This window comes from Epinephelus fuscoguttatus, linkage group LG1 (genome assembly GCF_011397635.1).
Source record: "Epinephelus fuscoguttatus linkage group LG1, E.fuscoguttatus.final_Chr_v1".
In the NCBI taxonomy this organism is placed as follows: domain Eukaryota; kingdom Metazoa; phylum Chordata; class Actinopteri; order Perciformes; family Serranidae; genus Epinephelus; species Epinephelus fuscoguttatus.
This window is the reverse complement of record NC_064752.1, coordinates 38,150,371-38,163,518: the sequence shown is the minus strand read 5'-3', so window position 1 is coordinate 38,163,518 and position 13,148 is coordinate 38,150,371. Positions and strand designations below refer to the sequence as shown.

At 39.3% G+C, this 13,148-nt stretch overlaps 1 protein-coding gene across 1 annotated transcript; it reads left to right on the top strand.

Moving 5' to 3' along the window:
• Positions 1–298: 298 nt before the first annotated feature.
• On the top strand, positions 299–11,228 carry LOC125890703 (E3 ubiquitin-protein ligase MARCHF9-like). The gene is made up of 4 exons (XM_049579468.1): positions 299–756; positions 6,013–6,168; positions 8,408–8,600; positions 10,361–11,228. Exons 1-4 carry the CDS (start codon positions 412–414, stop codon positions 10,657–10,659), a joined length of 993 nt encoding a protein of 330 aa, XP_049435425.1. The 5' UTR covers positions 299–411; the 3' UTR covers positions 10,660–11,228.
• Positions 11,229–13,148: the final 1,920 nt, after the last annotated feature.

Genomic DNA, 13,148 nt, shown 5'->3' with positions numbered 1-13,148 from the left:
TGATGTTGGTGCCTCACAGTTCGTGGCTTTCAGCCTCCATTGAATCCCGAATGAAAACGCCTCTGTCCATGAGAAATAATGCTTCCCTATTGGCTGGATCGCGGTGCACATGCTATAACAACAGGATATGCAAAGAGCTATGGGCTGATCTAATAGCCTATCATGTTCCCCGCATGCTTTTTTGACCGAGATCTGTATTTTATTTAATAGGATGTGAACTGCCTAATCAAATGATTCAGATGCCACCATAATAATAATTATAATAACAATAATAATAATAATAATAATAATAATAATAGGTTGATGATGATGATGATGATCATGGTATTTTATAATGGACTTGCCACAGTCAAGCTGAAGGCTGTTTTATCTCACAGAGCAGTTGTGCCTGTGTAGTAAAGCTGCTGAAGAATGTTCAAGTATCGGATCCGGATGTTTTTCAATGAACTCAAAGTGTTGTTACTGATGCGCTCTGGATCAAGCAGGAGGACTGTCACGGGCACAGACCCGGACACGCAGACCAGGATGCGAGGGCTCGCCATAGGTGGCTGTGGTTGGCCGCCGTTGAACTGCACTCACCGGGACGATGAGGAGGAGTATTATGGCTCTGACTCCCGGCCGCGCAGCCTGGCGTTGGAGAATACAGAAGAAGACAAACCCCAGGGACGAGGCCTGGATGCCGCTTCACTCCCGAGTCTCTCGGAGAGTGGGATGCGATCACCGCAGTGCCGGATCTGCTTCCAGGGGCCAGAGAAGGTATGGTTAAATAGTAAGGTATTACTGAATGATGGGGTCAGCCACTCAGCAGGACCCAGGTGCCCACTGGAACACCTGCAGGGTTAACTATAGGCTGCAAGAACCTGCATTTCAGCAGCACAGGTGTTTTCTGGTTCATGTGGCCTCAAACCACGTGGTGCTCATCTGAAGAGTCTGTTCAAGCAGGTCATGAGGTCATGGTCACTACTCCTCTGCTGCCTGAGCTCCAGGAGCCATTGAAATCATGAAAATTAAACACTAAAATACTAAAATATGTGAATGTGAAAATGAATTAAAGGTCCAGGTGTGTCGGATTTAGTGGCATCTAGTGGTGAAGTTGCAGAACTGAAACATTTCCCATGTGCTAAGCATGTAGAACTGTGGTGGCTGATGCAAAAACGTGAATAGCCCAATCTCGAGCCAGTGTTTGGTTTGTCCATTCTTGGCTACTGTAGAAACAACATGGCCAACTCCATGGAAGAGGACCTGCTTTGTCTTTAGATATAAACATCATATTCTAAGGTAACAAAAACACAACAATTCTTAGTTTTACGTGATTATAAACTAATGAAAACACAGTTATAAATATTATATACCATTACTGCCAATAGATGCCTCTAAATCCTTCACACTGGACCTTTAATGTATGAAAGTAAGAATGAGCAAATTAATTAAAGTGTGTGTCAGGAAAATACATCTAATAGGCAAATCACTGAAAAGCACAAGACATTTAAATGCAAATATTTACTAAGAAGTTTAAGAATATTTTGTAAAATATTTGCACATTATATCAACAAATATCAGCTTGGTGCCAACCTTATATAGTTTTTCAGCACTAAAGGGAAACTCCAAAGACCTAATTTTTAACAAATCATCAAAATTAAAGCAGCACAGGCTAAGATATATAGACATTTAGCACCCAGCATGAGTCAAGATTTTTTATTTTTTAATCATACAGTTACCATAATGCAGCTTGATAACCACTTTGTCCATGTCAGTTTGTTGAGCATGTTTTCCGTTAGGGCTGGGCAATATATTGATAATATATTGATAGTGTGATCTGAGACTTATCTTAGATTTTCAGTATCACAATATCATCAGTGTTGTCTTTTCCTGGTTTTAAAGGCTGCATCACAGTAATGTGCTATAATTTACTGAACTTACCAGACAGTTCTAGCTGTCTAATTATTTGTCTCTACCCATTTCAACATCACATCCACATTACTGATGGTATTTATCAAAAATGTTATTGTGTAAATATTTTGTGAAAATACCAATAGTCAGCTAAATAACTGCAATATAGATATCAAGGTATAAAGTCAAAAACGTTGTGTTATTTGATTTTCTCCATATCGCCCAGCCCTATTTTCCATTATAAATTTTTAGTGTCTAAGCTTAAAGTGAGATGACCCAGATGACATCACTGTGACATCATCAGGGTTATTTTCTCCGATTTGGCAACACTCCTCCAGAGCTACAGAAGATATTATACAACTGTTTTCAGAGGCTCAGTAATGGATCACATCACAAGCCAATGTTTGTGTGTAAAAGCATGGAGTGTTGCTTTAACATATTTAGCTGTGCAAACAGATTCAGTTTAAAAACTCCTTGTACATTAGTACCAAACTGTTACAGTTATCTGGAAGTGAGCACCAAGTCTGCTCTGTACAAATCCAGAATGGCTAAGACTGAAAGAGGAATTCATCTATCAACAGTGATCTGAAAATAACAGTGGGCAGGCGAAGGGCATCAGTTAAGAATAGGCTGGAGAGAAGCAGGAGGAGCTTTATACTTACTATGTGAACCAATGAAGTCCTCGCAGTAATAGATTCAGCGTCTGATGCACAAAATTAGGTCATTTTTTAAAAGCAGTGACGAAAGGTTCAGAGAATGATTCCTTGACATTAAACAAACGTATACTCATTGTTATTCTGAGGGATCTTGAGTGAGGAAGGCAGGATGAGTTCAGTAATTTGCTGAAGGACTCTCTACCATTAATACAAGGATCTGATCATTCCTTTAGTGACAGGAAGGTCACACAAAGCACAGCTTATGTGTCACCTACTCACATGAAGGAGAACAGGAAGTAATTTTAATGTTTGCGTCACTCTTGTCCAAGACGTGGAGGTCTGAGAGCGTCAAATCAACCTTGAAGAGAGAGACTTTGCTAGAGGTCCCAGAAAGTTTTTACTTCCCCTCCAGATATACAGCTAATTAAAGACCTAGCACATCACCTGGAGTCAGACAGAAAATAAAGTGAAATGTGTGAGAGTGTTGTCAGTCCGAGGGCCTTAGGGAGTCTTGTACTGACAACAAAAACCTGCACCAGATGTCCTGTGATTTCTTTTGAGGCTACAGGAAAGTGACACGAGAGAAGCAAACTGTATTCAGATGAAGGCGTTATGCAGGAGATAGTGAAATGTATCAAATGCAGTAAAGCCTATACTCTCACTTTATGCCATTACTTTTGATTCATGTTTTCGAATGTCTGGCGAGATGATATCCTCTGAACAAATCCACCACTGAAATTTTCCTTTCAAGTCAGCATGTAAAATATATTCAGAGGACATGATGCTTGAAACATCTTCGTAATAACGAGGCGCACTGGCTTTTATACCCTAATTAGCCATAATCAACTGCTGAAAGCTTTTCTAAAGAATTCCGGCCCGAATCGACTCCAGTTATTTCTGCAAGTGTGTCAAGTTGAGAGCTGATCACCGCTCCAAAAATCTCATCCCAAATGTTCATCTGGACTGAGATGTGGTGACTGGGCAAGCTGATGAATTCTTGCAACTGTTAGAGAGACGGTGGAGAGTGGGGGATACAGGATGATATGGTTGTGTTCAACACTGAGAGGTTACCTGTATAGGCACAGAATGATGCCTATTTATAAATGATATAGACATTTAAAGAGTCACTAGTTCTTTGGTTCAAAATTTTCACTGCACCAAGCAGAACTCAGTTGTATGCTTTTATCCCATAACTGACGAAACAGTTTATCCTCCAGCCTATAGAGCACTATTGTCAGTGATGTAATGGAGGATATACGCAGGTATACAGGGTATACCAACCTCTGTCTCTGACTGTTTACAGTATACCCATCCATCAGACAAAAAGCCATTAAAATATATAGGAGAGTAGCCTATACCCACTTCCCCTTCAGTAATGTACGCTGTAGTACACCTACCTTATCAGCTACCACTACACTACTGCCTGTTGTGAACCCAGAAATGTTGAGTACCGCTAAGCATGTGTCCCCAGCAATTAAAGACTGCCAGATGTTTCTTTTTCTTTTAATACTCCCCCTTTTTTTGAAGATATTATTTAGTCATGGCTACAGTATATTATTGTAGTTTAGTACAGTACCTAACTTTGTTACCTCCAATACCCAATTGTCAGTCACCCCATGAATTAAAATGTGTATATTCTGCATCATTTGTATAATCATATTCATAAATTATTGAAGTTATTTGGTCAAATCAATTGATGCAGCGTCCTCTACAACTTTTAAATCAACTCAAAATTGATCAAAACAACCCACAGGGAATTCAGATATGGCCACCTCTAGTTTAAACGGACATTTTGAATTTTGAAAATGTCAGAAATTGATTTACATTAGGCCCCCAGGAAGTAGCCAGGCTTTGACGTCTGTAAGTCAGTGGCTATATTGTTTTGACTTTTTCCCTATCAGGATCAATTTGGTCCAATAATATTTGGTAAGCGTACGATTAAATCTTTTTATCCTCATTCAAGTCAGCGGTGCACTAAACCGGAAGTAGCTAACTCAGCTGCGGGAAGCCTCCACTGCCCTTGCTCTATGGGTTCAATAATGGGGAAGCAATGCCAGTCATCAGGGTAATTTTATACATGACACCTGAACATTTTTGGCTTTATGTGATACTGAGCAACTTTCATTAGAATGAACAGCGTCCTGCCTCCAGTGCTGTATCCAGTTCTCTTTATATATCAATTTTCAATATCCTCAACAATCCCAAAACCATCCGAGTATTGTGCTAATTATGCTAATTGTCCATCATTTGTTAGATAGCATCTGGCAGTGTCTAAATGCTGGGGACCCATACTGTAAATATCTAACATAGAACTCTGGGGTATTTAACATTTGTGGCTTAACAATGCTGGCAAGTAGACTAATATCTAATCGTCCTAAATCTAATACTAATTTATCACTTAAAAAAAAACTCAACAGCAACGTCTCTTTCCAGAAATCATGACCCAGTTACTCAAGATAATCCACAGACCTTGTTGTGAGCAGTTTCATGTAGCAACTATTTTCATTTTCCTGAACTACACCCACCAATCATACCACCACACACATTTCCCTCTGTGCAGTGAAACGGTTGGTGGGTGTAGATTGGTAGAGAAAAAAATAGTTCCTACTAACCGGGTCATGATTTCTGGAAAGAGACATTGCCATTGAGTTTTTCAAATATGAATATTTTTGGTGCTTTGAGGACCACAAACCGAGTGCCATCTAGTTCATTATAGTTGAGAGACAGCAGACATTTCTACGGCTGATATCTCCAACACTCAACAACTCACACCAAAACAATGTAGGCTGATACAGCACTACAGGTAAGGGGGGAAGTGTATGTATGATTTTTGTATAACTATGTATATGTGTATATGTATAACTAATCAACACTGGAGACAGAACTGCACATTGACTGTCAATAAATCAAACAAATTCAATAGAATAGACTAGGAGAAATTACAAACTGCAAGATAAAAACATTCATCCCTCACAATTTGTCTCAATCTGTCATCAGTCCCAGTACTAACCTTCAGGCTCATCTAAACCAAATTTGACCCAGTTTTTTATTTACCCAGTATTTGCCATAATGTTGTGCACCATGAAAACATTTTCTATATTCCAACTTTTCTAAACATATTATTCTATTACAGTACACACAGCATAGTTTCAAATTGATTATATCTGTTGCTGCTTGCTCCAAGCTGTTATCTGTCTGTTTTTAATCCTTCTGCCAGCTTCATGACAGGAACAGCACCTTAACACTATACCCTCAAACAACACCGCACCTTCATTAGATAAAATGTGACAGTAACATTGTCAGGGCTGGGGAGGCAAGTTGTTCTATTCATGATAAAGATCTTTATTTTTACTGTCATCCTCACCAAATCAAATCTTGTAACAGGCAGATTCAATAACAGATTCAACATCCAGCGGCCTCTGCTGAGTGCTCTGTGTCTCATGCAGCTGCTTCTTGTGTCCTGCAGGGGGAGTTGTTGAGCCCTTGTCGCTGTTCTGGCTCTGTGCGTTGTACTCACCAGTCCTGCCTTATCCGCTGGATCAGTGAGAGAGGCTCCTGGAGCTGTGAGATCTGCTACTTCAAGTACCAGGTCCTGGCCATCAGCACCAAAAACCCTCTGCAGGTACAGTCGCTCTCTCTCAGTCTTCACCTTTAATGTCGAGACATTCTCATACTGAGGTAATAACATTTAAAGGAGCTACATGGATAAAGACAGAAACATTAGTCTGTGTGACAGAGAGTCATCATGCACAAACTTGATGCCAGATTTCAGAGGGTGATTGGCAGAAAAGCACAGTAATCACATTACCGGATACTGATCCTTGGCGTTGTGCTGGACCATAAGCTCAAATGAGATCAGTGGTGCGAACACATAAGCACTAAGACTCAACAAAGAATGTACTTTATGAAGAAAGCGCTATCTTTTAATGTCCCTGAAATGTTTTACTGTGCTTTTATTGAAAGCATTTTCTCCCTCTGCATCATTCACTGGTATGACAATGCTACTGAGGCACAGTAAAAGACTATTTGAAGAAGTGTGAGAATGGCCAGGAAACTGTTTGAGATTCCTTTACCAAGTATAGAGTGCATCTACAGAAGACAGAACAATGAAGAAGTCAAGCAACATTGTGGGTGACGATCATTTAATCTGCTGCCATCTGGGCGACAATATTGTCCCCCTCTATTCACTAAAAATTTGTTACATAAGCCCCTCAGTTTTCAAACAGGTGATGCAGTAGCACATTATCCTTTATGCCAGGGCTGCCCAGAGTGGGGCCTGTGGGGCAAAGTTGGCTATCTATCTATCTATCTATCTATCTATCTATCTATCTATCTATCTATCTATCTATCTATCTATCTACCTATCTATCATAAGGATAATGTAATGGCATATGTTAGAGGCCATGCAGTGTTTACATCACCACCACAGAGACATTTGGGACTGATTCTGTCCAGTGCACTGATTCCTAACAGGAAGCACATTGCTGTTGGCAGACAAAGAGCAAATATCTCAGTTTTAACAGAGCTATTTATACTGTTTTTAATGGAGGAGTAGGAAGTGATGAGGTCTAATAGGGTGATGCCAAGACAAAATTAATGAGATGCTGCACATTTCAAAGCGCTGGCAGATGATTTTAACCAAAGTGTGTGGCACACAGACAGTAGACGAACAGACAGTATCACCAAATGTTGTCAGCCTCTGAATGCTGGAACAGAGATATTATCAAATGAAATACTTGTCTTGCTAGACAATCCCGGCATCCCTGAATGAACACTGTGTATATAATAGTTTTTGGAGAACTGCTGTGATATAGTATTAGTGAAATGGTTTCATTCTCAAACGTACTTGAAAATAGGTCTTTATTATCAGTGTTAAAGCCTGAGCAGCAGAGGCTCGGTGAGGCTGGGATTTCCAGAAGCCCTGCAGTGACTGAACATCATTACTGAATGACAGCATTGTAGCTATATCACTTTGAAGGTGTAGAGCTTTACACTCAGAGACCCAGAGTGAATTGAGGCAATCAAACATTTGTCTCACTGAAGTCTTTAAGGAGTACTTCACCCACAGAATGATCACTTGTATATCAGTCACTCACCCAGTGTTATCTCTACATTGAACGAAGAATCCAAAAACTAAGAACATTCGTGATGAACTGAAGTAAAAGGGGGCCACGTACAGCAGCAAAACTATACCAAGACACCCGTATACAAACTCTTGCAGTGTAATCCAAATCTTATTTATCCACTCATATGCTCAGTAAAAACCTTTTTTCCATAAATTCAACCAACCGTCATATTTTGTTTTTGGGAAGTGTCAGCAATATAATGACACCTAGGGCAGCACTTTGTGTTGTGTCTTGATACAGGGGGTCAACAAAAGTACTTGGTTAGGGTTAGGAAAAGATTGTGGTGGACGTTAGTCACATTAGTCAACTCAAGTGACTAAAAGGGTCAAAGTCCTGTGCGTGTTGAATCCCTCCGCCTCCCCTTCAGACTGCCCTAAGTGGACTTTTGCACTCTTTATACTACACACATACCTCTGAGTGTTTTAATCATGATACTATCTAACACCAAGGGTCACGTACCAAGCAGTGTTTTTTGATTCCCAGGGAGTAACAGCAGGCTGATTCAGCATAACATGGGGAGAGTAGCTGATATACAAATGATCTTTTTGTGGGTGGGTGAAGTGCTCCTCAAACATACACTGTCAAAAAAAATGCCACACAGAGGACTGGACGTTTAGTAACACTAAACAGACAAACCTTGCACCATTTCAGTATCTCACATAATCAAGAAGCATTCGTACATCTACAGTATACAAGGCTTCAGTCTACTGTTGTGTCTCCCTCTGTCTCTTCTAGTGGCAGGCCATCTCTCTGACTGTGATCGAGAAGGTGCAGATTGCAGCTATTATCTTGGGCTCTTTGTTCCTCATCGCCAGTATCTCCTGGTTGGTGTGGTCCTCTCTCAGCCCTTCAGCCAAATGGCAGCGGCAGGACCTTCTCTTCCAGATATGCTACGGCATGTACGGCTTCATGGACATAGTTTGTATAGGTAAGACACAGACACTGAGGCTGCCGTGTTGTTCCACAGATGATTGTTGTGAATATTGATATAAGTTTTTACAAGTAATTTTGACAGATTTGGCAGATTTGGGTGGTAACACTTTATTTTTTGCATCCACTATTTCTACATAATTCCCCAGAAAGAGCTATGTAACTTGGTAATATTTCTCAGGAATATAGAAACAGTGTTTAATGATGCACTTATGCTATACTTCACTTGATTAATTCCATTTAATTGCTTTCAAGAGAGTGTTTTAGTCAGTGCTCAACGGGTCAGCTCAGCATGAAAAAATGGGCAGTTTGTCTGCAGGCAAGTATACAATTAAACATTTCCAATAATAAATGAATAATAAATGAACATTTACACAGGTTTCAATAGCGATGTTCTTTTAAGGGAAATGCTGTTTTCCTGTAATTAGTGCCAAATTACATAGTTAATTAGGAAACTATTAGAAAATCAGAGACCTGTACATAAAGTGTTGGCAATTTGCCTTTCAATTAACACGTCTTTCACTCACCTTATTAGCACAACTAAGAGGACTAAGAGTCTGCAGCCATTCTGGTAGCTCTGTGAGGCTGTACTTGGGCACAGTTACTGCTTTGGGCTAAATGCTAATTTCAGCATACTAACATGCTCACAATGACAGTGTTAACATTCTGACGTTAAGCAGGTAAAGCTGGATGTTTAACATGTTCATGCGTGTTAGCATGCTAACATTTGCTGCAGTAATTAGCGCTTAACACAAAGTACAGCTGAGGCTGCTGGGAGTGCCATTAGTTTTGAAGGTATGTGGTTATAAAATAAAGTATCTCAGAAAGGGAGGTTTTCAAAATTGTAACAATTCATCTGGAGGGGGAACCAAATTTTTACGTTTTGGCAGCGCCAGAGAAAAGGTCAGGAGATCACTATAGCTACAGGCTTCATCCTGAGAATCGTGAATACTTTTATAAGAGCAAAATCAAAATCTTTATTTCAGGAAAATCTGTATAATAGCTGCCAAGGCATTTTACTTAAAAGCCCCAAATGTCACTGTTCTGATCATAGGTGTAGATTTCCCCCACCTTCAAAATTTAAAATATGTACATTTGTCCCCTCCCCATAAAAACATGAAAGTAGCAGAGGACTTTTGTTTTGACAAAACTGAATAAATTTACACCAGGAATAAATCCAGAAAAATGTGGTGCATAAACATTTACCATAATGTTGGAAATTAAGTGTTTGACGCTTAAAATGTTCTGGCAGAGGAGCCCCCAGTCTACTACTACTATTATAAAACAACAGTCAATGGATCAGTGAGGTCTGCAGGTTTCATCCTCTGGAAACCAAGTCTGTACAAAATCCCATGGCACTATATCCAATTGTTGATGAGGTGTTAACATGATCTCTTACTTTTGTATGTATAACTCAGTGTCTGACTGCACAGCACAATGGAGGTAGTTTACCCATACATACAGTAATTTGTTGAAGGCATGTGCACATTTATTTATTCTAAGTTTGTGTTGCATGAGTATATTGTGTTCTGTCTCTCCCTCTTTTTTTCTTATGAGGGGATTTATACCCACAAAAATACCCACAAACAAGTCCAATATATAGATCTTTTTATTGTTGAGAACGTATAGTTCTTATTCGCTCGGCACCTTCTGTACCTTTTCATGCTTCCTGATTCTCATTGAACAAACAACTGTTTGTCTATATGTAACCCTGCTTCCTGCCCCTGACCTTCCCGACCCTTTGTCCTTTGTGCCCAGGCCTTATAATCCATGAAGGATCGTCTGTTTACCGGATCTTTAAGCGCTGGCAGGCGGTGAACCAGCAGTGGAAAGTGCTGAACTATGAGAAAGCGAAGGACTTAGGTGACCCCATCAGTTCCAACAGTAAAGGTCGAGGTGAGAGGAACTCGGACAGCGGACGGAGGGCAAGTCGACATGTCAGGACTATTCTCAACCACCACTGTGGCTATACCATTTTGCACATCCTCAGCCAGTTAAGACCCAACAGCCTGCGCAGAGCCAACCATGAGGTTGTCATGAGGGTGACAACAGTATGAGGCTGGGTTAAACAGACAAAAGTGCTCTGATGTTTAAGGAGGAGGTCAAAGTGTTGATTGGGATTGAATCTAAAGATCCTAATCTGCCATATAAACACTGCCGTTAACTTCCAGTCTCACATTACACTCACAGAATCTTCCTGAGCTCAAAGTGGACACAAGAAGAATTTCTGAGATTTGAGCAAAGGGAGAATGTTGTGGTTTTATCTTGAAAGAGTAAGACTGGGGAAACAAGACATACGAGAAAATCATTTTGATTCTTAAGGCTGATAACCATTTTTTACCACCATGACCAATGTTATTAAGTGTCGTTGAAATATTTTTGTTTTGCTTTCTAAAGAAAAAATAAATGTCATTAAGTTTGATTTGGATTTTACTCTAATAGAGAGTTTGATGGTAAAAATGATTGTGCTCCTGTGACCACTATAACAATGGCCCCGACCCCCCAATTGATTTATCATATTCATGAGGGTCCGCCATGATCTGATAGATTTTTCACTTGAAGCAACATCCATGGATCTGACGTTAAAAAGCCCAATAAAACTTGAGACACGACACAATTGATGAAAGTATACCCTTAAAGTACAATTCAGGTTTTGTAATAAAGACTTTGTTGCTCTCAAAGGAGGACTTGTGTGTTTTGTTTAGTCTCATTTTTAGGCAACAAGATGCAGCGAATGTGGCTCAAAAACAAATGTGACACTCTTGATATATGCGGATTGGATTTTTCCTTGTGGGATTACTTAAATCTCAGATAGTAGGCGAAATCAAATAACACACACCCTGGATTTAAATATCCTCTCTGTGTCTCTTCACTGTCGACTATCAAATAAAGAAAGAATTTTAAAAATCTGGGGAAAGCCTGACTGAAAATCCACTCACATCTCAAAATTGTAATAATCTAATAACTGAAGACACAAAGAGACAAAGAGATAGAGCTCAGTTTACAGCAGACAGTCCTCTGTGCATCTGCGGACATGAACAAGTCTCTTGTGAAGCCTTGCAGCAGGAGGTGTCACCACCTTCCTGACAGAGTGAAGAGAGAAGGATATTAGAGTTGACTCAGAAGACACCCAGAGGGAACTGCAGCATTTCCATTTGATAGACAACACTGTGAAAATTATCACCGGCACACTTAATGTCTGCTGTTGAAAATGATCCATTGGAGAAATGTCTAACATTTTCAGGACAAGAGCAGATGGAGTGGCTTCAGGAGGTAAAGAGCCTTTTGCTTATTTTTATTTATTTTCATTTTTGCTATATTCCCTGAACTCTGTACTATTAGTGAGGATGGGCTACAGTTTCTATTGGAAACATTTTATTTTATCAATAACTCACTCACACATCTTTGTTCTCATGGGGTTCACAGACAAGAAGCCTCAGTACAACAAAAGCAGTGTGGATGACCAACTTAAATGTTAAATATATCTCTCATAATGCTAATTGTAAATGATAGCAGAAATAACAACACATAACTCTGCATCAGTTCAAAATAATATTGTGGCTGTTCAACAAACCAAAAGTAGGCTTTGTAAAGAGTGGGGTCAGTTGGGACAGTACCTTTTTAGCAAATTAGAAAGCAACTATGTCTAGTAGTTTCTACCTTGTTACAAATCAATAAAAAACAACAAAAAGGCTTTTTCCTTAGCCTTAAAAAAAGACCTACTGTGGCATATTTTGAATGCACAGAGTTTTAACTATTTACTATTTAACATTTTTTAACATCTCAGTTGTTGTTATTTTATTTATTTATTTATTTTGCAAAACTAAACAAACTCAGTGGTCTACATAAAGATACAGCCTAGGCTACATGTAGCCTGTGGTAACCACACTGAGCTAATACTGAAATGAAGACAGGCAAATTCCCTGTTTCAAAATTTATTAAAATAAAACAATTTCACAAATGTTTTCTTTTTCTCAAAGAAATGTGTAAACAAGAGACATTGTAAGTATAAGGGGGTTCAAATTTAGACTGCATTTTTTTCCCAATTTGAATAATATTTTTTATAACAACGTGTCCCAACCAACCAAGGCAAAATTATGGGACGATGCACTCCTTTTACATTTTACAAAACTGTGCCTTTTTTGTTTGGGCTGGGCTCTAAAGAACATGACAGATTGTTAGCAGACATGTATCTGTTCAGGGATCAAAACATTTTAAAGTTGTCTGTGAGTAATGAAAAGTTACTTCATTTCTTACACAAATGTCTCAACCGACTTCAGTCTCTTCTACTAATATTTAAGTATGTTATATTTAATATCTATACTTTTGCTTGGTAGATTCATAGAACATTGCAAAATGATAAAATAAAGCACCCTTGAGATATGCCAAAAAATATAAGTAGGCTACTGTTGGTAGGATCAGGGTTAGCAGTTAAAATTTGCCCCACCTTGACTGCCTACAACAGCACTTTCCAATCTGGGGTCTGGAGAGAGTCAGAAAAAAAGAAAATAAACCTCACTCAAAATTAGATTTATTTACCATACTT